General features: G+C 41.6%; 2 protein-coding genes across 6 annotated transcripts; one reads left to right on the top strand and one right to left on the bottom strand.

The window, feature by feature from the left end:
• Positions 1-1,605: 1,605 nt before the first annotated feature.
• On the top strand, positions 1,606-5,807 carry LOC124405811 (UDP-GlcNAc:betaGal beta-1,3-N-acetylglucosaminyltransferase-like protein 1). Of its 2 annotated transcripts, XR_006929139.1 has the most exons (10): positions 1,606-1,811; positions 2,030-2,252; positions 3,614-3,678; positions 3,825-3,890; positions 3,979-4,142; positions 4,245-4,397; positions 4,503-4,632; positions 4,819-4,968; positions 5,061-5,232; positions 5,297-5,806. XR_006929139.1 is itself a non-coding variant. In XM_046881030.1 (9 exons), exons 1-9 carry the CDS (start codon positions 1,773-1,775, stop codon positions 5,139-5,141), a joined length of 1,071 nt encoding a protein of 356 aa, XP_046736986.1. In that variant the 5' UTR covers positions 1,606-1,772; the 3' UTR covers positions 5,142-5,807. The 2 variants fall into 2 exon arrangements, 1 of the variants encoding a protein (XP_046736986.1); XM_046881030.1 differs by having other exon boundaries at positions 5,061-5,807.
• A 4-nt stretch (positions 5,808-5,811) lies between these two features.
• LOC124405805 (facilitated trehalose transporter Tret1-2 homolog) lies at positions 5,812-22,992 on the bottom strand. 4 transcript variants are annotated; one of them, XM_046881021.1, is made up of 11 exons: positions 22,613-22,991; positions 14,885-15,044; positions 14,243-14,408; positions 12,122-12,257; positions 8,764-8,972; positions 8,297-8,566; positions 7,747-7,969; positions 7,394-7,596; positions 6,511-6,690; positions 6,133-6,267; positions 5,812-6,015 (listed from the first exon to the last, which is right to left on the bottom strand). In XM_046881021.1, exons 2-11 carry the CDS (start codon positions 14,932-14,934, stop codon positions 5,938-5,940), a joined length of 1,650 nt encoding a protein of 549 aa, XP_046736977.1. In that variant the 5' UTR covers positions 14,935-15,044; positions 22,613-22,991; the 3' UTR covers positions 5,812-5,937. The 4 variants fall into 4 exon arrangements, with proteins under 4 accessions (XP_046736977.1, XP_046736978.1, XP_046736976.1 ...); XM_046881022.1 differs by lacking the exon at positions 14,885-15,044 and having other exon boundaries at positions 22,613-22,992; XM_046881020.1 differs by lacking the exon at positions 22,613-22,991 and having other exon boundaries at positions 14,885-15,155.
• Positions 22,993-25,890: the final 2,898 nt, after the last annotated feature.

Genomic DNA, 25,890 nt, shown 5'->3' with positions numbered 1-25,890 from the left:
AATAGGGTGGTCGTTAAGTGGTTTTTTTTTGGAAATTTCAATGTTGGATGGTCGAAGATCGGTTTTAAGAATTGAAAAAAATCAAATTTCTAATGTTTTCAGATTTTTGTTTCGAACCCAGAGTCTCTCTGCTGGCTGTTTTTCTGTAGTTAATTCTTGAGCACTAGAATGGAATTCCCCACACCCTATACAATCGAAAATAACAACGATTCGAAATAGTATGAAATATGTTATATAGCTTGAAAAATGATTGAAAAGTAAAACTCGTGTGCATAGAATATACGATCTACAGGGAGAGTAAGGGCTGAGAATAAAAATCTAATAAAATTAGACAGCAATATTTTCTACATTTGGAACAGATTTATGACCAGCCAGCATGATCTTCTATTTAACGACCACCCTAATGTACACGACTGAATTAGCTGTTTAGGTAATACCTATCGCTATGTAGAGTCCCTCACGCACTGTCGCCATGAGAATTTGGTGAAAATAATTAAAACTAATTTGAGAACAACTAAGTACCATTAGTGTACCAAACTTTGAAGACCAAGTGAATTTCGAGAATTGCGCAGTTGAAACGGTGTTTCGAAAGACGCAAAAAGATTGTCTGAGGGACCTAATTACACCCGGTTTCCATGTTCTACCGAGAAAGCAGAGCTGTTCTGTTTCTTTACCTTTTCGTCGAAGGTTCCCTTTTTGCCCTCGTGACACACCAAAAAAAGTGCTGAGTCGTTGGAATTTAATAATGCCCATGTGTCAGTGGTATCGATCATACCCAATATCGTTTGCACACAGCGGTGTTCGCGTTAGGTGTGTGTTGAATAAAATTCTGTTGATGTAAGGTACACATGTGCTTCGATTTCCACATCTTCTTTCGTACATTCCAACAGAACCCGAACATTACACGCTTCGTCTCATGAACAATGAAACTCACCGGGCGATGAATAAATAACAGGACAGGTATCCGGTGTGTGAGAGACGGGTAATAAGAAACGAGACTGACAAGACCACGTTTGCTTGGTGGTAGTATAACACAGAAATTGCCTCCAGTTGTAGAGCACAAATAACGATTTTTATAATACCATTCATGTGATATCATCGATTTCTACAGAGATTTCAAAGAATTGAGATAGAAAATTGTTTGAAAATATTTCATGACCATAATTTGTTCTACTTTGAATGTAATTCCAATCCTCTTGATTTGAAAATCCGCAGAAGTTTGCAATGGTAATACGCAAAAATCTATATACTGTACAAGAGTGAAAAAATACTCACGTTCACGGTTATTATGTGACGTAATCTTCTTTGAATCTGGAATATTTGATTGGCTGAAACACTCGCGAAGCACTTCACATCATTCCATTATGACGTCGCGTTTAAAATGACCGAATGTTTGTACGATGTAACTGAACTTAACATGCGTGATTAACCTATCTAAGCACTGAGATCATTCAGCAAAAAAATCAGACAAAAACGATCCAACTCCACAGAGATTCTTCCTCTCCTAACGTGCTTTTCAAGCGATCCCGATATCCGGCGTTCAAATTTTCCCGCCATTCGGTCTACGGAGATTCAACGCAGCTTCAACGACAACCGCGCCATCAGCTCTACGACTGCCGACTGTCGTTTGTTTCCACCGCGCTGCAGGCATTCTGCTTTGCTTTCAGCGGCCAGCTGCCGCTTGCTGTCATAAAAACAAACCATGTGCCGTTGGTTTGAAGTAAAACCAGGCAATAAAATGGTTTCTTGCGGTGTATAAGCGCGGCTAGGCGATGCCCACGATGAACACAGACACCGCCGACCCCTTAGTGGTGCGTAAATGTTTTTATCATCGATAACAGAATCGGCCTGAATTTCTCTAACCTATTTTATCTCGCGTAATGCTTAGTTTTCATTCAAACTAGGAAGATGTTACGTTACTAATTTGCATGCTTTCCGGCTGCTCGCCCTGGCAATTAGCACTCTGATATTTCTCGTTCTTTTGTCTATTCTCTTCAATGATTTTCTGACATTGTATTCATATTTTCAGTCCATAATCATCCCCATTCGCAATGGAGAAAACTGGATCGACACTTGTCTTCAATCTGTTTTAAACCAGGCAGCGTTGAGCTTCATGAAAATTGAGGTTTCCGTTTGTGACGATTCCAGCACCGACCAGACTCCGGAATTACTTTATGCGTGGAAGTCTAGACTGGAAGCGCGGTCCATTCCTGTCAAGATTTTTAGGAATCAAAAGCAAGAGTCGGGAGGGGGTGAGAATTTTTATCTCTCAAGGCATTGGCCGTATTCTTTTTTTCGCTGGTAACGAGAGTGGAATTTAGAAACGTCAAAATATTTATCAAATTTGAGAAAACAATCACTTTCTCACTCTGTGTACGTTTCGTAAATGAGAACCCGAGTTTGCCGCAATTCTCTTCGTAGCTCAGAAAATATAAACGTTTGTATTGTTTTGATTTATGACAAAATAGCAATAGAGTTAAACAAACTATTCGACTAGTATCAATAATTAGATCCATATTTTTAAAGGATATCTTCATGAAAAATCATACGTGTTATGCCTAATGAATCATGCGATGTTATGAAGTGAACTTTTTGGTAGTTGCAATAAAAATTTATTGCAAGAGTTATCGTTTTACATACATACCGAAGATTTGAAATTTCTCAATCAGTTTGTAATTCCAAAAATATTGCTGCAGCATTTTTTGATGGGAATTCGAAGGGAAATTTGCGCCACTGTTTTGGTCTTGGAACACTTAACAAGCTATTTTTGAATTACATATGATAAACACACATCTTTTGTCTTTATTCTGAACCATTAACAAGTTGTAAAAGTGAAAAGATTGACGGCGTTGAAGCAATCTCACGAAACTGCTGCAGCTGCTGACAGATTATCCTGTGTGCGAGCCTTTGGCAGAGCCTGTGATCTGGAACAGTGCAAACATATGTCTGACTGTATACAATGCTTGCAGTTACTGTCTAAGGCAGAGAAAATTGCAGTTAGTTTAACAGGGATTATTCGAATTTTGCACTGTTAAATATCACTCAAACTAAACAAGTTTTTCAGCTGTTCAATGTTGAAATTGCAAAAGTTTGGAACAATAGTTATTTTCGCTGGTGCTAAAAGTTGAAACTTTTATCTTTAATTTCAGATTAAGGGGAACTGAATTTGTTTCCACTTTCAGCTAATATTAGCACTTGCAATTTCCATTGAAATTCAAGTTGGCGAATAGGTAGAATTGTCACTTGATCATAGTATTCTGGTTCCTAGAATAATCAGTATTGCAGGCCTTGAGACCCGGAGGCATGTTTTGACCGAGAAAGAAATAAGTGCAATTACCCCAGTATGCAAATGAATTGGTATTGTGAAATATAATGCATGCAGTTTCATAAACTCTATGATTATTTGACCCAGTAAAGTATCTGCAGTAGGATGCTGCAACCGAAAATGTTCAGTGAGATATTTATTTCAGTAATAGTATCAAAAACTTCAAAACATAACGTTTCATGCGCGTTTTTATCAAACTTATTCAAAAAATTTTAAAACAAAATCAGATCAATTTGTTTATATCAGAATCTAATTGATCTTTTATATTATACGTATAACTTCTTGCAGTCGGTTACGCTAAAAACAGAGCAGTTGAAAATTCTTCCGGGGAATATCTGTGCTTCCAAGATGTGGTAAGTATGCATTAATTGTTGGCTTGTATAGAACCAGGATTAAAATTCAGAACAAAATTACCTCTTTGAAATAACATTGTCTGAATTTCTCACAATCCTAATCACATTTTTTTTCCCGCTACTACGAACTGATGGAAAATCTGCAGGATGATATCATGCTGCCGTGTAGGATTCAGGCCCAGTATGCTGTTGCGAAAGAGAACGAAAATGCAGTAGGTAAAATTTGACATATTATTTTTTCACTGCCATACGTACCGATGAACATTCCAAGTAAACACTTATTTTACAAATGTTACACAGATTGTTGGAGGGCGATTTAGAAGAAAGCCGGAAAATTCAACCGCCAGATTTACGCGATGGGCAAATACAACCGCTAGTGATAAACTTGAGGAACAAATCTACACTTCACACGGACCCACGATTATTATGCCAACGTGGTTTTGCCACAGATCCGTGTTTCAAAGGTCGAGATTTCTGTCCGTTTCACGCTTATTCACTATTGTTGAATACAGCTGTTTGAATCTTCTTTCCTTACTGAAAATTGCATGTTTTTTTCCTTATTCCAGAGTCGGTGGTTTCTGCGAGGCTGGTGGCGGTTGTCCAGAGGATTTGATATTCTTTTACTCGCACCTTGACCTCGGTGGCCGGATCCTGAGGGTTGATGATACGGTTTTAATATACGTGTATCATCCTCAAGCAGAGACTTTCTCGATTTGCGAGTAAGCGAGTTTACTGCGCGTACAGTTTATATATCTCGAATCCGATAATACACCAAAATCGATGATCTCCGTCGTCATAGAATAATTCAGAATTTTTATCAACAGGCAAACGATATGGGATCTAAGAGTTGCGCGTCTGGAAAGACTCGTTCTTCCTTTGTGGGATAAATTGACGATATGGAACGGCGGGAAACAAGGCAGACGATTATTACGCAGCCTGCGTCCTCAGTTTCGGGTAAGTCTGTAGTTATTACGATATTTGATAGTCAAAGTAGTGAAGAGTAATTAAAGAAATTCTTTCACTGATTTGGTCAAATCTCCTTTTCTTTTCAATCCGATATTTGATCCACTTACTGAATAATTTTTAATTATCCCATTTTCAAAACTCTGTCATTCTTATTTCTGAATTTTTATTCCTTAGGACAAAGTTGTGGCCTTTTGCGACGTAGACAAGCATAAAGTCGGACAGAATTACGTATCGTATGAACCAGTTCGAAAGAAAATTGGACGACCGATTCCGATAATTCATTACACCAAAGCTAAGCCTCCGTTTATAATTTGCGTGAAAATGGTAAGTAACTACTGACGCAAGGAATCTATTATTCATTGCAAACAAAAATTTGTATTCATCGGAATCTCGCGATACATTGGCACGTCTTTCAGGACATGACGAACGGCGAGTTTGAAAAAAATTTGGAGTCCTTGAATTTGAAAGAAGGAAAAGATTACGTCCTGTTCAGCTGACCCGTCTACATTGAGCCCGATAGTTTTAGAAACGAAAACGAAGACGAATCATGAGTCAGAACCTGCCGAACCTCGTAACCGCAAGAATTGGGTAAGTTGAAAATACGGTTGCTTATCATACTTGTAGACCCTATATTGAAACAAAGTTTCGTCAAAGTTACCAAGGGATTCTGGGGAAAAAAGGGCGCTGCAGACACCAGCAGTCGACAATCTCCTTATCCTCAACCGGTTTGCTTCCTTCACTGTGGTAAAAAGTTTGACTGCGATGGTTTTTCTGGTCGGTAAGCTACGCCGAGGGTGTTGACTTTCAACCAGTTTGGTCTATTTTATCCGGATTTAATAACCCGGGTCTGAATAATTCTAGCAATTTCCAATGGTTGGTATCTTGACTTTTTTTTTTTTTACCAATTTTAACACTGAAAGAAACATTAATGTGAAGTACAGGTTTTACTGTCGTATTGGAAATTGAGTTTAAAGATGTATAATTCAATTTTTATATGCGCGTTTATTCATCCGCCGCTGTCGTGTTACGAAAACAGTAAAAAACATAATGTATATATCAAGGTACATAAAAAATAATAACGAATTATCTAACGTATATTACAGCATTTTTCTCTCCGTCTTTTTCACTCTTATATCCTTGTTCCACCTCTTCAATTCTTATTCCTTCTTCTATAAATTATTTGGCCAAATGTTCGCACAGCAAAAATTTTCACCTCTATTTACAATATGTCTATTATATAAAAATATAATACTCAGGCCCCGCCTAAATTAAATGTATTTTCACGTGAACGCGTTACACATTGACCAAAGGGGTAGTCGCCGAGTTTATTTTTGGCTGTTTCTTCCTCGTAACCCAGAGAACATTTCCTTCCTGAAAAAGGACAAACCAACCACACGATGTAGTTAAATACAGGGGCGGTAATAGGAAGTGAAAAAAAAAAAAAAAAAAAAAAAAAATCAAGAACTAGGCAACAGCGGAGAGACTCACCTGGAAATAGTCTTCTATCTCTTGAAGCGTCCTCCCCTTCGCTTCCGGCAACGCTACGTAGACAAATACAGCTTCCAAAAGTGCCGAGGCGCCAAATACCGTGAAAATTCCAGTCATGCCGATTGCGCCTTTGACCTAAAAAATCGAATTCGATGAGACGACGAAGAGGGGGAACTTTTGAAAACGGATAAATTTAAAGATCGAGATTCATCGCGTAACGTATACAGGCACATTGTTTCACCGCGGTTCAGAGCCGAGAATTCCCTCGGGGTTGGAAACAAAGCTTCTGTTCAAACCTACCCAGCTCTGCACCGGTAGTAACACGTTGGATCGTGACTTTCGCTGTTTCTCTAGACTAATTAGGAAATTTCCACTCACCCCTGGGAAGACCTTTGTCACTCCGAAGAGAGTCAAGTTGAACAGGAAGAACGTGCAACCGCCGCCTATTCCCCGGGCGTGTTGGGGCAAAAGCTCACCCACCATCAGGCCCGGCAATGTTAGAAGGCCCACCGTGTTCGCGCTGACATAAACGATTATGCAGGTGCCGACTACGTACATCTGCGAATTCGAAAAATGCTTTTTATTACGCCGAGAAAAACTTTATTCGATAACATCGATTTATTTTTGCACTGAAAGTTGAGATACAAAGCTAAAAATAAGGTCAAATGGCTACAATCAGGGTGGTCACACACTTGGAAAACCTGGAAAACATGGAAATGTCGGGGGATTTTTAATTTGGTCGTGGAAAAAAAATGAAAATATCAGTTTTCTATCATGGGAATTAGAAATCATTTTTTTTCAGGAAACAAGTTTACTTCTTTCCGACGAGGAAAGAAATTGGCTCAAACTAACTTTTTTCTACATTATGATTATCTTCAATTTGAATTGAATTTGAATCGATTATAAAGTTAATAAGGTGGACGACTTAGGTTTTAGTAACTGACTAGAATCGAGAAAATTTTAGGGAAAACTAGGTTTTAGGTCCTGGAAAACCTGGAAATACCATGAAAATTTATTTCCAAAAATTTGTGGCCACCCTGATAATTGAAAGAATAGCGATACATTATATGCTAGATTTTTTTGTCGCACCTCCGAAACCTACAATTAGTTATAGTAAAAAATGAAAATAGTCCCAGACTACGTATGTGTAGCTGCTACAAATAAAACTTTTTCTCACAATCCGTGGTTCCGCCGAAGTTATTCGCGTTTTGAAAAAATAAAGAGGATCACGAGGGTCAAGAGCCAAGCGTGAATTACTCACATCTGCGTCGGTCGTCGGCTGCCCTTTCCTGGCAAGCAGGTATCCCGCCAGGACCAATGATGTGACGGCTGTTCCGAGTGCAGAAACGATTCCCAAAACTCTTCGGCCCGTGGTGAGCAGCAGGACGCAGGAGACGAGGCAAAAAACGAACCTCACAACGGCCGTGATTACTGCCACAAGATAGTGATCCACACCGTCACCCTCTGCGGAATTATTGGGACAAAGTTTGTCCGTTAATAAGGAAACCGTGGAAATTCATCGTCTGCTGTCATGCGGGAAGTAGTTATTGAGTAGAGAGGAGAATTTGTTGAAAAGAGGTGAAGATGTTTTCGATGTGAAGATTGATTCGTTACCCATTTCCCTGATGAATTCAACGGCGTAAAAGACGAAAACGTATGTTCCGGACAACATCTGGAGGAAATTGAAGACATTTATTATCGCCAGAGGCTTGATGACTCCGGGACTCAGGATATTCGACAACGCCGATGATGCTTGCTGACGCAAAGTGGCCGTTGATGATATTCGAGCGATGTCTTCTCTGGCTCTCGACTCAAGTTGGGCCATTTCCGTTTTCACCTGAGACAGTGGAGAGCTTTTAGGGTGAGGTCAAAACTTGGAAGAGTCGATATATCGAAATAATTTCAAACAAGGGAAAATAATCTTGACTTTCGAACAATTCATATTTTGTTATTTTATTTTCGCATGATTGAAACTTCGATATATCGGTCATTCGAAATATCGACCCAACTTCTATATCTTACAGATTTATTTATCATGAATTTACTGTTTGGTATTCTTTATTGTCGAAAAAAAAAAATTGTCGAAAGCTTGCTTACAATTAGTCCGAGATAAAATTTTGGCCACGCGGTAATAGTGAGGAGATAGTGATCGCTGCTGGCTTACCTGCATCACGTCCGCACCGCGAAACCATGATAGAGCTTTTCTGGCAGCCTCGGTTTTCCGCCGCCTGACAAGCCACACGGGGCTCTCAGGACTGAGGCAAAGAGCGACGAGAGCCAGACCGGGGAGAATTATTCCGCAGAAGGCCACGGTTCTCCACGTGAAGTTTGCGCCGAGGGCGTATACCAGGAGAATTCCGAAACTATAGGTGGCGAAGGGTGCGCCGACCAGGATGCCCCGTAGGCCAGGATCCGCTATTTCGCCGAGAAGAACCTGTCGGAATGAAGTTGTTTTTTATTCTTTCTTCACCTTTGAGTCAAGCATTCCTCCTGCAGCCGCTGTGCTTTAGCAAAAGCGGCAAAGCTTACGCCGGAAGGGCTTTCGGCCTTTGCGGGAGAAGAAGCTTTTGTGGGTGGAAAATGGTAATGTCAACTCCGTAAGGACGCGAGCTGTGATTATGCTCAACTCACCTGACCGGGCACAACGACGAGGCCAACCGCGAATCCTGACATTATTCTCCCGGCTATAATGCACGTTATGTTCTGCGCCAACCCCATAACGATCCAACCCACGGCCAGCGGAATTGCAGATATTTGCAACGCTCCTCGTCTGCCAATCGCGTCCATCAAGGGACCCGAGAGCAGCGAGCCAAACGGCGCAGCCAGACTGTGTACCGAGGCTGAAAAAATAAACAAACATGATGGAAACCCAAAACAACTGCGGTGGGAAACGTAAAAGGATTTCATAAAGGGGTCTGATGTCATTGATCTGTCGTCTGGGCAAGAAAAATGAATTTGGTTGAAATTTAAACGAAAAATGTTTTCACCGATGTTCAATGTTCCAATTCAGAGAAAATGCAATAAAAATTCACGTTTTACTGAGCACATATTTATTTTTGATTTTCATCTTTACGATCTTATCTTTTTCACTGTGATAAAATTATAATGAAGTTTCACTTCGTATTATTTTCTTGACAGAAGCAACGTGGCGTTGTTTCTTTTTGTGTTACTACACGTTGACCGTATATTCTAGAGAAATTCTGGACAGAAATATATGATTTAAACTCAGGAAGAAAAACGTGAGGATATCGTGGAACTGGAAACACTCGATCTGTCCGAAATTCAATATGTATCGAAGAACCGTCTTTAGAAGTTATTATGACGCTCCGAGTGTTGAAGGGTTTTTTGTCCTCGATTAAGAATCCAAGTAGGACACCCTGCGGTGTAAACGCGTAATAGCGCGGAAAAGGATTGAATGGTTCTGATGGCGACCTGGATAGAATCAAGTTTGGTCCAGAGTCTGATACTCCCTGAGAGATAGTGACGAAGAAGTGAGGAAATAAGAGTAGAAAAGGGGAAATAAAAGCAGGGAGGTAGCCTGTTCGGCGCCAAGTATATAAGCGAGGTGGCATAGAGTGAACGACGTGACGGAGGAGCGTAACTCGATTACTCAAGAATTCATCGAATGAAACTCAAAAGCTTTTAATAACTTTTTCAATTACCCACTGCTTGATAAAAATTTCAAACGACTGTAATGAACTTTCGTGTTAGTACCCATTACACGCCTTCGACTCGGTTTGTCGCTGCAACGACAGGAAGGGAGGCGTCTCATTGTCAAATGACGAGCGATTATCGCATTGGAGGTAAAAGTATTTTTATATACACATTACATCGGAGTTTGAGTCCCATGAGAATGCAGAGTGATCTATAGATGGATAATTATGATATACAGCCGAACAAGTTCAGTGAAATGACTGTAGTTGCATTCGAGGTGTGGAAAGTAAGAATCGTTAAAGCGTCTGCCTCACTGATGAAGTTCCTGTTTATCCAATCATCAAGTATAAAAGGCACAACTGTCCATTATCTGCAGTTGCCTTTGCAACAGTGTAATCAATCTATTGCACACACTTGCAGTAGCAATAAATGCAGTCCAATGCAATAAGTTGCGCAAGTGTTGACCTAGAGCGTGGTTCGCGGCTTAGGGACAAGGTAAAAACGATCACGATCAAAGATCAAGTGCAACGGGTATTATAGGGCTCCATAGCTGGTGACTGCATTCAGCCGGACGATCATCAACTGCGCTCGGTATTACGTTAATAATAAAAGGTACGTCGTACTGGGAATTGGGATTAATCTATTATTGCATACCGGGCAAAAGCAGAAGTGGTTACAGTGTTTTGAAGGTCAAGCATTATGCGTTGACCTTGACACACATTTCACTTCCTTCCTACGCGTTGTACGCTTCTCGTATGGGTGGTGCGGGCTGGTTAATACATCCGTTTAAGTAAATCAATTCTAACGGCACGACAAATTGTCACTGCCATATAGAAAGAACGAAATAAAACGCCCTTAACACTAATAGCTAAATTGTCTTTGCAAAAATCAGGCTTGATCAGTAGGTCAGGGTATCCGGTTTTGGCAACGTCTCTACACGCACACACAACGCAATTCACACCGATCCTTGGTTCCAGATCCTTCCACAATACACGACACTTGCCTTATTCTTTTAAACCTCGAAAATTCTCTGACCGTCAATTTTCCGTCAATAATTCTGGAACCTTAATGACCATTGCTGGGCCGATTCCACGACGAAAACTGGAAATTACATATCCTGTCGTACTTTCGTTTGATAAACGTGACATAAGACACTCTCGCAGAAATCCATAAATTGTTCCAGTCTCGGGGATAATAATGACTGACTGAAAGACGTAAAAATTTGAAAAACAACCCCATTCCATAAACGAAGGGGAGACGTGGTGTAGCCAGAATTACCCGATGACATGAGTGCAAATCAACCACTCGATCGGTTCGTTCGCACGCTTCTCGTTCATCGTTTTTAGCGCGGGGCTTCAGGCTCCATTCAATGTTTCACCCCCTGATCGGGAATTTAGCGAACCCTCGGTACACCAAGTGAGACGTGCCGTGCCGCTCGTTGGCGGGTGACCCGAGCTTGCATCAATTCGGTAGGAAAATAACGAAACGTTAACCCCTTGGAAGCAGTGACACCGAGTTGACAACGTGGTGGTGAAAATAAATGCATTTTAAACCTGTACCGACGGTTGTACCGACGTTTCACGTGCCCCAAGAGGACCGCACGAAATTATTCAATGAATTCATGTATCTGTGTCAATGACTCGGTCCGACGTCAATTGCCCGTCGCACGTTGTCCTGGGATCATAATCTCGATGATTTCCAGTTTTTTCGTCCCTCCGTTATTCACGTCGCCGTCGGAAGTCCCACCGCCGGGACTCCGGAAGCTGCTGATGCGGTGATCCTGGGGAAAAGTCTGGGAAATGGGGCGTTTCGCGAAACTCCTTTGTCGGCGTGGATGGTATGGAGATATCTAATTTCGCGCGGCTGTCAAATGGGTTGTATAGTGCCGTTCGCGAATCGTCAACCTCTTAGTCAGTACCTACCGACAGGCGGTACAGCCGGGCGGCAGGGGAAGATGAATTACTATAATATCGTCGCTGGAGACAATATTATCCAATGAAAAAAATATATCTGGGTCAGTAAGTTCGCTGTCCGCACACAACGCGTGGGTCAATCGCGAATTTCTTTGCCACTTTAAACGGTCATTTTACCATCCAGTAGAGGGTTCCGGCGATCTAATAAATAACATCGTTACTCACTAATCTCCGAGTATACAGTGCAACCATTTGTACCACGGCGAAAGTCCTCGCCTTCCTGTGCTTTCCGTGCATCGGCTAATTACCAACCGTTTGTCAACCCCAAACGCGATCAAAAACCAACCGATCCTTTCCTCAGCCGCCCTTATAAATTTTAATCATGTTCGAGAGGAACAAATCGAGCAACATTCATCACTTACCAATCCACGAGCCCAGGTCTTCGTCCACTTGCAACGATCCGTTCGTTTTAGCAAGTTTTGGAAGAAGTATGGCGCTGTATCCTATCGGCATACCACATCCGGCCGTGAGTAATAGCACGGCTCCGGTAACGAGGCACTGAAAAAACATGCAAACATTTGCATTTCAAAGGAGGTAAGATCGGACGACGAAGATGATGGTGATGATAATTTGAGGGAGTGTCGTCGTGTGCTCGTCTATGTAGGTAACATGTGCGTCATGGATGTGCGGGAAAAGCTCTCGTCGAGTGACGCTTCCGGAAATTGAGGCTTACGGACAGCTGGGGAAAATTGGTAAACATGGTAACGAGATTCAAGATATAGTGAGAGCATATTCTAAGCACCCCCGTATAACCTATAATTATCATCCACCGCGCTTTATGCAAGAGTTGCTGATTATATTTCCTGGCGAAGGGTTGGAACGCGTTTGATGCCTCGTTTTGGGGCACGTTGAGTGACTCGGTAAACCTTGAGTGTGGCGGATCAAGTTTTTGAAGAAAATATCTCACGCAATTCGTGGTTGGGATAAGATGAAATGAATCCCGGGGGCTAGATGAAATGACACAATAAACTCTAACGACCTTAAGGATACACTTTACTCCAACCGGATTGAACCGCGTCCCTTGTCTTCACAAACCTCCTTTGACGCCTCAGTGTCGAAGGGCGCGAAAACGCTTCGGCCCAAGCAATAAAGTTGAAACGTGTTCCAGTTTTGAAGAATTCAATCAACATATGAGAGTTGATTTATCTTTGTTGTTAAAGTCGTAGCCGAAGTCATGAAAAGTTGTCTAAAGGAACACGAATTAGCTAAGTGAATTCATCATTTATGGAATTTTGTCATAACTTGGATAGACGTCAAGTAGTAAAACTTACATTCCATCATGCTGATGATATTTTTTCAGTCTTGAAATTAGATCTGTGCTTCATTAGTCAAGCACTTAACTATTCGACTGTGAGAGGGTATGAATAAGTTGGGTTAACTAAATCGAGTAATATCTCTGGATGAAGTTTGTTCGCGTTGGCTGCCTGCTCAATTCAATCAACAGTTGTATTATACGCATTGCGGGGGTTTCTGATTAATGTGGGAAAGATTCGTCGCCGCTATGGCGGGTAAAGCTCTAATTGAAACTGTACTTTAAGATGAATCTTGTATATCTCGGATTTACAAGCTCTTTGGAAAGCTTCATCTTGGACTTTAGGTGGAATCGTGATGGTGAATTTTTTAAAAGCAGCTTAACGTCCTTCACGTTTAAGCGCCCGAAGTAGAAGCACTTATTGAATACCATTGCTCTTGCCCAGAGTGCTGGGATTTCAGAGATCTCAAATGTATTCTCCAGGATTTTCTTAAATAGCTTCAAGCGGTCCTAACGCCGAAGAACTTTCACTGAGAAATTGCGATTTCGTCTAGAAATGTAGCACAACGCGAAGTTCTTATAACTACTGCTTTTCTACTTGGTTAGAAATCGTATTTAGATTTCTTCATTTCAGATTTTCTCGTTCCAAGGAAAATATACACATTTTACCAGCAAACTACATAAACGTGTTTGCATTAATTATAATCAATTACTATATATATTTTCAATTTGTAATTTGCTTTCCTATAGAATATAGATATTGATGAATGAAAACGAAATTAAACTGCTTGAACGCCGCAATTAATATTCAAGTTCGATTGTACCAACGACTTTTCAAATTCTTTTCTTCACTGGTACCAAAAAAAGAAAAACAAAAAACGAGCTTTCGAGAACCGTAAACTACAATATTATCGCGACAATTACAATGAAAATAATTAATTAATTTTTATTGCGATATCAATGATATTTTCTCCAGCGCGAAACTAGTTTCAGTCAATTCTTTATACCCACCTGTCGTTTAGCTCGTAGAATATATGCAGCAATAATATCATAGCTATTTTCCACCGGCAATATAACCGTCCTGAGGCGAAAAGTCTCGTAAAAAGAGTAACGCTTTTAGTGGACCATTTGCCTCACTTTTTCGTGCGAAAAATTGCAAGCAGCGTGAAAACGCGAATAGCCTGAACAACAGTCGAGTGAGAAAAGGCCGTGAAAAAAATCGTAAAGGTACCTGAGCGAATACCCCTCTGGGATTTGAGGAATACTGATGTTTCGTTGCGACGACGCTGATGTGTGCTCCGTGTTTCCTTCCTGGAAACACTTTCTCTCCACCTTTCTTCGTGATTGGTCCGAGAACTCTCGGGAAGCCGGAATTCAGGAGCATTTGTGCGTGGTGTCTATATAGAATGGAAAAATCAGGATGAAAAATTTCAAATCACTTCTCGATACTTTGTCACGGAAATTCTTTTCCGCACGTGCGATTCTGACGCTGTTTGTAATTATATTATTGAAAATGCAATCAATATACAATTTGACTTAATCGTCATGCATTTGGAACAGTTTCTGCCATCTCATATTTTTTATTTATATACCTACGATCAAAAGCAGTTGATTGATTAGTTTGTACATTGAATTAGAACAAAGTGTCTTTTAGATTTTAGTTTTATTTCCTAATACCTGCGTTCCACTATTCTTTGCAAATTCCAATCAGCAACTGATTAAACACAATTTTCGAAATTATGCAAATGATTTATAAATTCTTCCTTTGTAAACTACTCAATCGCAAATGAACGAATGAAATTACATGCGAATAAATTTTGCTGCAAGCACACTGATTGCACAAATTACGTTTGAAAGAACTTTATCAACTCACCCCAGTCCTTTCTCCATCCTGTCTGCCAAAATCGGTTTAACCAATGCCATTTATACCGCAAACACACCGTGGCAGCACTATGATTTGCACTATTGTTCGAGTGTTTATTATTCTTCCTTTTTATCTCTGCTCCAATCGTACAAATAGTTTGATTTTATCACTATACGGTAAATAATTTTTTTTATTTCAATCACTGTCCCTACACATGCCTCTGCTAATTCCCACTAGATTTTCCATTTCATCAGAAATATCCATACGTATAATGCTTAATTTATGCGGAGCAAAGTTTTCGCGGGGGCTTAGAATCAACAGGTTAGAAAAAAAATTCCCCTAAAATACGTTCGTCGATAACACACGTTCGGAAGATTAGTTTTTTGCGTTTGAAATTACGCAGTAATTTTCGTTGAAAATTTACGAGCTTCTTGAATCATGATTTTTTTTATTCTTATTTTTTCATTTCGTTTTACATCGCATTCAAATTTCAATGCATTTCAATCGCAACGACCTCGATGTAAGAGCTGATCAGTGATCAGTGATCGTTCGCTGATCTGTCGAGAAATTGAAAACCGAGTGAAAGAACGCAACAACGAAATGAAACAAACAAACTGTAAACAGTGCGGTTTGTTGTTCCTTTTCTTGTTACTTGCAATTCTATATAGAAAGACTCGACGTTTCGCAACGTGGGCTTATCCGCCGTCTGGCGATGAGTAAGAGATTTGCCGGGTCCGCACTCATATAAATAGTGACTTAGTTAAGCTTAATATAGTCTCCCACAATCATACAATTATTGTAGACCAGTTAGCCCCACACATGCCGAATAAACACGCGCGCGCGCCTCACTCGGCCCAACGCAACGTGCGATCTACGTCACAAGTGTTTCGTGATTTCGAACTCTTACCTTCTCAGCCAATCGGGATTGGGAGTAGCTCATTACTGCGACAAACTTGAATAAACCAAATTTGGTGTGAAATTTGAGCTTGCGAATGAAAAACTGGTGATGACTTTGGAATGTCGAAAAACTTGGAGAGTAAATTCTTCTTCCAGTTTGTAAGTAGGTTAAGTTTAGAACACCTATTTCGTTTCGCAATAGCGTGTTGATTTAACTTCTCTTTTTCTATGTCAGAACGTGATCTGATTTGCAAATTAGCATTAGCCAGGCGAAAGGTAATGATTTGGACAATTGGTGTAATGTAGCGAATTGAATCGGACAAGTGATTATGGTCTTTACAGTGACCAGGTTACCGCGTGATCTTATAATTTTTTCAGCCGAATGGAGAACGAGGTGAAGAGCAAACGTGGTATTATCCACCGCGAAAGAACGAGACACAGATTAAAAGTTCAACTTTGTTAACGAGCTTGAAGTTCTCATCGTTTATCGATACCTGACTACCATATCGAGCCCAGAGTCCATTAAATTCTTGAAATAAATCTTCGTTCAGTGAAACCTTGTGGCCTTTGGCACTTGGATTTCTCAAGGTCTCGAGGATAGAACCGAGGCTTAACATCGCCGAGTTTTCCTCGTTTCCTTTTTTCACATCCCTTTTGGGACAACCATTTCGAATCAGCAGGATCCATCGGGCTTCGATCGGTCCCAAAGTACAAATATACACGCGCCGTCGCGGCGGGAATTGAAACAAGTTAATCTCCGATTACAGGGGCGCGGAATAGACATGCAGGCAAGCGAGGCTCGCAACCTTGATCTATTATCTTGATAACCGCAACTGACAAGGCTGGTGGTGTCAACTTGACGGACCCTCAGATCGATCTCTTCCTACATTTCTCATGGACGAACCGCGTATCGAAACGACAAAAGCTATGTCCCTAACAATCGGACTGAAGTGGAAATTCCGCGTTGCATAATCGCTGGAACTCAGTCAGGGGACGTCTGCTTTTACTCATTCCTGATTCCGCAAGTTAAATTACGCTGTCTGGATCAGCAAGTGATGATGCACTCTCTGGGTCGGTGAGTAACGATATATGCTCATTGTTTAAGTCCGCAGGCGAATGGGTGACAGGTGCGTGTCACCGACCCATATCAATCCTTATAATCCATCGACTTTTCAAGAGCATACTTGGTCCTTTGTTCGTTGGAACACGTTTGCCAGGACAGACTGCGCTGGAACCTGAGCTTTCGTCGATATACCGCATGGGAATAACAACCGCGGCAACTTCGAGCTGAATAAACACGCAATCTCCATACTCTCGTATGCCTCTTACGTTACGTAACAAGAAAAACCGGAGAACCTTCGAGGACATTGTCAGTTCCAATTTCCCGGTTTGGTTCGAATCTGCGTCGGATGGAGAACGATGGAATTCACTGTGCGAACCACGTGTATCTCCCTTTTCCTGATGGGACGAGTCCATTTCCCAGTGAATAATGGCAACACGATGAAGCCTGCCATGGGGGATAAAGGCCTGAATAGAGTCGGTCTTAACTGGAAACCGATCACTTCACGTTTGTTTCTGATCCAGACGCGGGGAGAATGCATTGTCTTGGTACATCTGAGATTAGCACGAGTCACGGGAGAATTTAATTGGCGTCGTTATGGCCTGTTGTGACTAAATTATACCAGCATAAGGGCTTTGGGTATGGCGTGGAAGAGATTGTACCTGTTCCCGTATCTCTGGTGAGATTCTCATTGTCTTGGACGATGTAGTAGGTACTTGTAAGCATTGCTTATCGAATTTCCGCTTCAGCTTTGGTAATTACATTGATGTTTTGTTGAGTGGTTGATGGTTGAAATTTCACGATTTCAAGAAAAGTTGACCAGCTGTTAAGAGTGTAGCACCTGCACGTGATTTCATTTGCAATACATAAAGAACACGTTTGATTTGAATCTGACAAGGAAGTTTTCCCAGGTTGATCGCTCCCAATTGATTTGTTTTGTAACATGTTGTAGTAGACCAATTACTAATACAAAAAATATTTCACAACCCCCAAAAGTGGAAACCCAACGATACGTATCGATTAGTTTTTAGTCTACTATAAAATGTTACAAAACTAATTAAATCAGAGAGATCGACCTGGGATACCTTCCTTGTCAGTTCTTTCCACGTTCCATTTTCACTCCGCTCATCACTGTAGCTAATGACTGACGAGAAGTGGGAACATTTGTCATGCGAAATGGTCGCGTCCCGAGAAATCAAGCCTGTAATGTATGGCCGTGCTGGGTACTTCGCCTCGTATTCAAAACATCTCCTCGTAAAAAGAGGAGACGATCAAATGATGGAATTTTACGCCGTTTCCTTCGACGTGATGCTTCAGAAAGGAGGAGGTCCTTTCATCATCCGTCTACGCTCTGCCACACTCTCATTTTTCTCCGTAATCGTAGGAGTTCAATTTTCACGATTTATAATACCGAGATTCAAATCTTCCGAACGATTAATGTTCCCAAACGTCCATTGTGCACCTCGATAATCTTCCTGCGTGCAGAAGCCGTCCAGATAAATCGTAACTCTGTTTATCTCCAATTTATACGTCGATTATACGTAGCTACGACTGATTTATCGCTCTCTCGGATTTTTTTGGACGGCGAATGAAATCTGTGAAAGTGAGAAAGGGAACCGTTTCAAATTCATTTATCCAATGTTCGTTTTATCCGTTTCATCGTTTCTTTAAATCCCAAACACATGAAAAAGCCGCAAATATCCTTACCTCATCCTCGCTTCGTCGTATTCACAGCGCTGCGAATTCATTGGGGTGAAAAAACCAACGGATTTTATAATATTACGACTCCTCGAAGCTTAATTAAAATCTCGTCAGTCTAGACGAGTTCATTACCTAGTCGTATATCGATGCAGGTTTACGACCGCCTCGTAAAGAACGACTGCTTATGAATTCTTGCTAATCACACTCGAGATACACAAGGGCATGGAAGGGTACACAAGGTATATGCTACCTATGAATTACTCGACGTAATTCGAAACAGTCTAGAGACGTACCTACAATCGGCCGTCGTCTATATACAAGAGTGTTATAACTCGTGTTTTCGATCGATATGCAACTGGCCGGCGATACATGTGCCTCGTGAAATATTGAAATCTATTTTCTGCAGAAGTAGCATGCGGCCGTGCCATCAACGGGGTGATTACAGCCCTTGTGCAAACACTTCTCCAGTCGATTCTCCGGCTCCGATTGGTTCTAGTAGAGTCGGGATACTTATACCTACTTGTTAGGTACTTTAGGTCCGGGCTTGCTGCTATGCGACAACTGAGCCAGAACAACTCCGAGGGATTTATCTTGATTGGAAACGTTAGACGAGTGACATCGGAGAAGAAGAATGCGGCTTCTACATCAAGGGGATTCCCATCCTCCTCTATCCACTTGTCAATCACTTTATATCTCCGACACCTTCCGCCTGAAATCTCGGAGACGAACAGGCATCAATCAGTCAATCTACCTCCGACGATCTCACGAACAAACTCGTTGAATCATCAATCACTGCGGGATTTCTCATTCGGTATCGCACGACACTTATCTTCAATGACACCAATTAATCCGACGAATGCCTTGATCATTGACGGCGAACTCGATTAACCACAATCCGCATATTCATGAGCGAACAAATGCGGAAATTACGCATCGAACTCTAAACCGTATCTGCGATTTGGAATGAAATGACAGTTGAGATAATCCTGATCAGGTTTCGAGCTCAATTTCGGTTATACCTGAAAACACCCAAGAGTCAGTCTGTCTGCCTGAAAACCTTGAGGAGCTTTGCGTTAGTTTCGCAAACATCGATGGCAGAAACGTGCGAAATCCGCTTCAGTTCCATCTCGTTGCAGATAGCGGATAAAATGAAATCCTTTTACACTCAAGGTCGCCGAGTGCAAATATATACGCAGAAGGCTGTTTGGATAGAGAATGGAAAAATGAGATGATTCCTATTCAGAGCTGTAAAGTCTGAATTTCTATACTCCGCACAGTGTTTCTGATTCGAAATCCGGGAATAGAGAAAATACAAGGCCAAATCAAATTCCTTCTAAAAATGAACTATCACGCCTAACTTTTCCCTTTATGAGAAAATTCGAATAAACGAGTTTTCCAAACTACTTACTGTTCGGTTCATTATTTGAAGAAGTAAAAAATCAGCTATTTGTTTATATTGTTTAATCGAGTAAAACTGCTTCGATTCTGAAATTGTGCGAAAAACTCACCCCAATTCTTATCCCACTGCGTACGTATGATATATAAAGTAAAAGAGTACGTGAAAAGAGCTTTCTTCATTCCTCAAAGTTCGTTATGCCCGGCTCATGCGGTTTTCTGTCGGTTAAATACAGTGTCTGACTGAGTTTTCTTCAAATATTTAACGTTTGAAGTACGCGTGCCTCGATGCCCCGAGGAATGGATTTAACACTCTATCTCTTTAGGTGGAGAAGCGTGTTACACAAAGTATATTCATGCCGTATTCTACGGAGATATACTTCGTGCAGGCTTAAAGGAATCCACTGTACCAGTTCCGGAGTAGACCTAGTTATTGTTTCGAGCTTGCGACAAACAGGCGTGCATCAAATTCCTCAAGAAATACCCCGATGCAACCTAATAATAACTAACCCTTTTCGCTATTGGCAGAACTGGAAAATGAAGGCATCTCGAAAATGATCTCAGACTGTTTTTTATAGCCTTAAGGTTATCTTCAGTGATTCTCCGCTGGTAGATTCCCACCGCTAACAGCTCCGTAACGATGATTGAAAGAAAGAAGGACGGAGAAAAAGAAACACAAAAAAAAACGATATAAGATAAAACTAGGAGCTCAGCAGCGAGTGGAGAAGAAACAACGTCTACCATTGTCTGGTCGTTAACCCTCCAGGTCTTTCAACGAATACCCTATATATGTATGTACGTTGTTGGGCGGACCAGGTTTACAGCCGTTGCTGCAAAGGGTGTCGTCTCAACTACCACAGCTGACAATGTACCACGGTGTATCCTAGATTACGTTTGTCCTATGTCGAGAATACGGTTTCATTTGACACAGGAAATGCGCACATCCAAGTTGATCGTGAGTGCAAAGTGCACGCGGGCAACACCAACGGCAGCTGAGTGCACCGCGCTTGATCTCCCATTTTAACTTTTCTTGTCGACCTTTCGCACGCGGAAGATACGGAGAGATGGAAACGGCTGCTATAAAGACTCCGAAGGTGAAACAGAGGAGAAAAAACATTTCCAGCTATGAAACAAAGCCGGTTCAATATCGTCGTCGTCAAATAATCGCGCGAAAAAATAACCATGCATCGTAAACTTTTACCTACCCAGAAAGCTTCTCGCCGGGGATTTCATTATCCAGGCTTTGGTGCATCGCAGCGCGAAATATGATCTGCATTTGAAATTCAAATCACACTGCTCACCGTTCTATATTGATTTATGAAGACGCTGGACGATCCCGGGTAAGACGTACCGAAGAACGTCGTCGAGCCCACTGGGGCAGAAATAATGTAGTAGTTTCGTAACCGAGCTTGCGGTAGAATGCAATTAGCACTGTAGAAACGACCTAAGCTCGTTTGAATATAACTCGATAAGTATTCAAGCTGATTACGGTCGCAGTCCAGCAGCTTTAGCTCTCTTTCATCGAAGCTTTATCGCCATGTAGTAAGAGTTAACGGTGGTCTAATATTCGCGAAATTTAATTCTATGAACTGGTCGTTTTACGCGTTAAAATTATTTATGCTTCTATGAAGACGCAGGCGTTTCACAGCTGCTGACATGATAAAGAGACTCGAGCAGTCAATTCTTTCGAATTATACTATCAGCTCGACAGGCAAAGGATTTTCTTTTTTCTTCCCTTATTTCTTTCTTTACGAAGTTTTTTTTACGTTTGGAAGTATCGATATTAGATGAATGACGGCCTCATTGGAAAAACAAATATTCATCGCGGGAGATAAATATTTTCATTCGTGAACTGAATTTCGGATGGAAAATGCCGTTTCAAAATAACATCCACATCTTCAAAGGAAACGTCTATACGTGGCGTTGCGTAAGCATCCGCTCTCCGCCCAAGTTGGTTATTCATTTGGCATCACAATGCTCTTAATTAATATCCTACCTCCTTATTTATTTCGTATCACTACCAATATTCGAATGAGAATGACGTACCAGGTATAATTAGTATGGAAGTACAGTAACTCGACGTAGTTTCACGCTATCTGCATACCTGACGTGCACAAAAGTAATATCGTGGGATTGGCCGGAATCGCGCGGTAAGCTTTGTCACAACGGAATATTGAGCCGTTGCTGACACATGCTGACATTCAGGAGAGAAAATGCAAACACATATTCAGACCTGACGTGTATTGGTCTTGCTTAAACCCTCGTAATCCGCCTGATTAAAACCACCGGCGTTCACCACATCGCTTGCCACCGATCTTGTTTGACGAGATTTCGCACAATGCAGGTGTAGCCTCGATAGGTCGGATTTCTCAACAACTAAATATTTATGAAGCCTTCACAGTTTTCGAAGAATTTTTTAACTACATGAATTTTTCCGTCTCGATAGAAACGGAAACACAAACTGCAGACTGTGCGAGAGAATCGATTTTCGCGTTCAAATATTTATTGATACAATGCTTTTTCAAAATCGATCGTAAAAAATGAGTTCAAGCTCTTTACTGGTATCGCAAAGTAGGAAATAGAGAAGGAAAAAAGAAGAAAAGAAATGGAGAGAAAAAGCCCGCTTAGTAGCAGCCAAAACGCCAGTTTCAAAGTTTAGTAAAGGTGATTTATGTAAACCTTACCCTTCTCCCATTCGAACCATTGAATTCATGACGTTTTCAACCATCCGAAGTTTTCCGGCACTAAAGTCGAAGATTCGCGGTTTCCGTTTTGTTCCTTCTTCCTCACGCACGCAACAGTTGAGAAAACTCTACTTAAATTCGCATGAGTCACGGCATTTACCAGTGAAACATGTATAAGATATTCCAGAAGGTTTTCCGAGATATCGATAAATCACCTTCGATACACGGGAGAGGTGCTTGGCTTCGGGTAACCCGATTTCAAAATTCTATTGACCGGCTGCTTGCAGCTGTGATGCAAACTGTATAATGCGCACTCGAGAGGAGTTGAGAGCTCATCGCAAGTCAATCAGCCTGTCTGGTGTTTGTGCTTTCTCGGATGTTGACGACAGTAGTTCAGGGCGGGGTTCAAGTTCCGAAAGCGCTTAATTCTGAATTATTTAGTGGCAAAACTCGAAGTGAATAAATAAAATTTATACGAAACAACAAAATTTGAAATGGTCGGAAACCCGACGGCTCAAGGTGTCGAAATGAAAGATTCATACCGAAAATTCAAGTTACGATAGAGAGAAATTCCGAAAATTGAAATATACTCACACAGCGTAGTTTACTCAACGATTGGGTGTAAAAAATTAGAAAAATCGAAAGTCAGAGTGACCGGGACTCCGAACCTAAAAATATCGAAAATCCAAAACAAATGGAGATCAAAGTGAGTAAATTTCACGAAGCCAGAAATTCACAGAACTGAAAATCTTCGGTCATTCCGAATTTCGACGTTTCACTTTTGGAATTTTGACTTGTCGGAGTTACGCCCTTTCTGGATTTTCTTCTTTCGGAATGTTGCATTTTCGAAACTTTGAGCATCGGGTTTCGGACCATTCAAAACTCTGATGCTTCGGCAAAGTTTGATTTCTTTACTTTAACATTCGCGAGTAAAAAAATCGGAATTCAGTGCTTTCGAATCTTTTCAACTTTGAAATTTCAACCTCATCCTAGTGGTTGGACACTGGTCCGATTCCGGGTGTTTCAACGCCTGCAGGTGTGCCGGCAATTACCGAGACGTGGAACCAACTCCCGTTGTCCCCATTTGCCGCGGTAGCGACCTTCGCGTTTTTACTAAAAAGCAATCTTTGCCGGACGTGTTTTTACCCCAACTCGGTTCATCCATTTCCCGCGGCGCATCTCAGCAGCCGCAGCATCGTCAATCCGTTCGTCCTAGAAACAAGATATCGAATTGCCGTGCACCTTCCGAGATAAAACTACGTCGCAGCTTTTTTCGAACGATCGATTAGCGGAAGCGCTGCGAAATGCGATTCCTAGTACCTCGATTCGCAATTGTGTACGCTAATCGCTAATCGAGCAAACGTTTTGTTTTTTCGCCTTTGTATCTGGCCGAGTAATAACGTAACGACTGTTTCATAATTTTCCTCCATTTTACCTACAGGTTTGAAAATCGTTCCAACACTCGTTACGCGTGCAAAGCCTTGCGGGGAAATATTGCGTGAGCCAATTTATTTTTCAACTCGGATATTATCTGGCCTACTCACCGTGGTTTGAATATTTAAAAAGTTCGGCTGGATTCCACTCTCGATAATGCCCCGTGTCGTTATCACGAAGGCATGAACGTGACGTGCACGCAAAGTCTTCCGGTCCTTTCCCGCCTTTTCCACAATCTACCCTTATTTTTCATACCAATTTCGTAAAGCACCGAAGGACGAGCTCCTGCGATCAGTCACCGAGGACAGAGAAGGACTCAACTTTAAATCGCTGTCATGGTTTGGTCAAGTTCCAACGATACTCAGGTGAAATGCATTCACATTCCCACCTCATTCACCGCATATCAGGACTCATCCATCACTCCATCCGCATTCTCGGCATACACACTCGAACTCCACTGACCATCAATAATAATCATTTCTGTTATAGCTACACGTGCCAGACCAGAATCGCGCTCATTGCACAGGGAATGGAATGCCAAATGCACGTTATTTGTAGGTGAACAAAGGTGTACCTGGTCTGTACCTGCCTACGCTCCGGGGCTTTATGCTATGCAAACGCACCAACGGCAACGTACGTTATCGTGCATCGATGCATATTGTTATTTGTCGAACGAGATTTCCTCGGTTCTTTGATTTCTACAACAACGATGTTGGCTGCATAGTTGCAACCAGTTACAGTAATACACTGGCATATGTCGCTTGTCTAATTTCACAATGCAGATGTTAGCGTCAAGTTTGAATGGCTATACAGAATAAAGAAACGGATATTGAATTTCACCGCAGAGATATCGCTGTGTAAATTGAAAACACCAACTTTTTCCGATCTACTCCACTTCTCCTAGCCTAAAAAAAAAAAAAAACTAGCAGTAAACGAAGATTTGAGAAGACGTTTAAGTTCGCACAGAAACAGTTTTCCTACCTTTGAAGTCCCAAATTCTTGCACCTTCAGCCGCGATTCCGCGAAAGTCTCGATTCAAGGATTATATCGAAATATTTGAAGATGTGGGCGGCATTACGGCGAGAAAAGAAAAAGGCAATCACACTAGCGGAGTCACGTGAGCTACGGACGACCTTTGTCGTTGTGGTCCAGATTTATGGGAGACCCTAGCGGTGTCCCGATGATCTCCGTGTCCGGGATTGGAAACCAGTCCCAGCATCGATCCCTCGGCGCAATATGTACGTTGTACGTTATACGTTATACGTTGTACGTAGGAGATGCGCGTTACGCTTGGCTTTGGATTCGCACCGCAATCCTTGATCCAGTCGTCAATTGCTCAGGAGGCAGCGGCTGTTGGTTTTCCCTTTCGATTTTATCTGCGGTTCGGAATACCGATCAGCATCGCAATTGCCTCACGTCTGATCAATCACGCAATACAAACACTTGATTTCGGCGTTGAGTTACACTCTCGAGATGCCTTCAACGACTCCCGACGATCGGCAAACGAATCGAAGTCAACAGTTGAAGAAAGGACGAGGCAGAAGGCTGCAGACGAGCGTCGCAGTGCATGGAGATGAAGAATTGCGAGGTATAAAGGTAATTCGATACAAAGAAAATCGACGACCAACGTCGCCGGAATGGTTTCTCTATTTTTCCGACGCTTATCCGTCGTCGTATTCCTCAGGACTGCCTGCTTTAAGGTCAGCCCATTCGCCTGTTATCACTTTCCTCTTTTCCCTCGTCTATCGAACTACATTCTCCATGGCTCTCATTCTTCGATCTTTGTTACATTTTCTTTCCTTTCTTATTTCTTTTTTCGGACTCTGTTCTTTGTCCGAACCAAT

The sequence above is a fragment of the Diprion similis genome, chromosome 4 (genome assembly GCF_021155765.1).
Source record: "Diprion similis isolate iyDipSimi1 chromosome 4, iyDipSimi1.1, whole genome shotgun sequence".
In the NCBI taxonomy this organism is placed as follows: Eukaryota; Metazoa; Arthropoda; class Insecta; order Hymenoptera; family Diprionidae; genus Diprion; species Diprion similis.
The sequence above is the reverse complement of the archived record's forward strand: the minus strand, read 5'-3'. Positions and strand labels throughout refer to the sequence as shown.

Coding starts and splice junctions, on each gene's coding strand:
- LOC124405805 (XM_046881021.1), bottom strand. CDS start 14,934: ATGGCATTGGTTAAACCGATTTTGGCAGACAGGATGGAGAAAGGACTG. Junction 7,970..8,296: donor GCGGTGCGGACGTGATGCAG/GTAAGCCAGCAG, acceptor CCACTGTCTCAG/GTGAAAACGGAAATGGCCCA. Junction 7,597..7,746: donor TGAATTCATCAGGGAAATGG/GTAACGAATCAA, acceptor ATAATTCCGCAG/AGGGTGACGGTGTGGATCAC.
- LOC124405811 (XM_046881030.1), top strand. CDS start 1,773: ATGCCCACGATGAACACAGACACCGCCGACCCCTTAGTG. Junction 3,679..3,824: donor ATCTGTGCTTCCAAGATGTG/GTAAGTATGCAT, acceptor GAAAATCTGCAG/GATGATATCATGCTGCCGTG. Junction 4,398..4,502: donor GAGACTTTCTCGATTTGCGA/GTAAGCGAGTTT, acceptor TTTTATCAACAG/GCAAACGATATGGGATCTAA.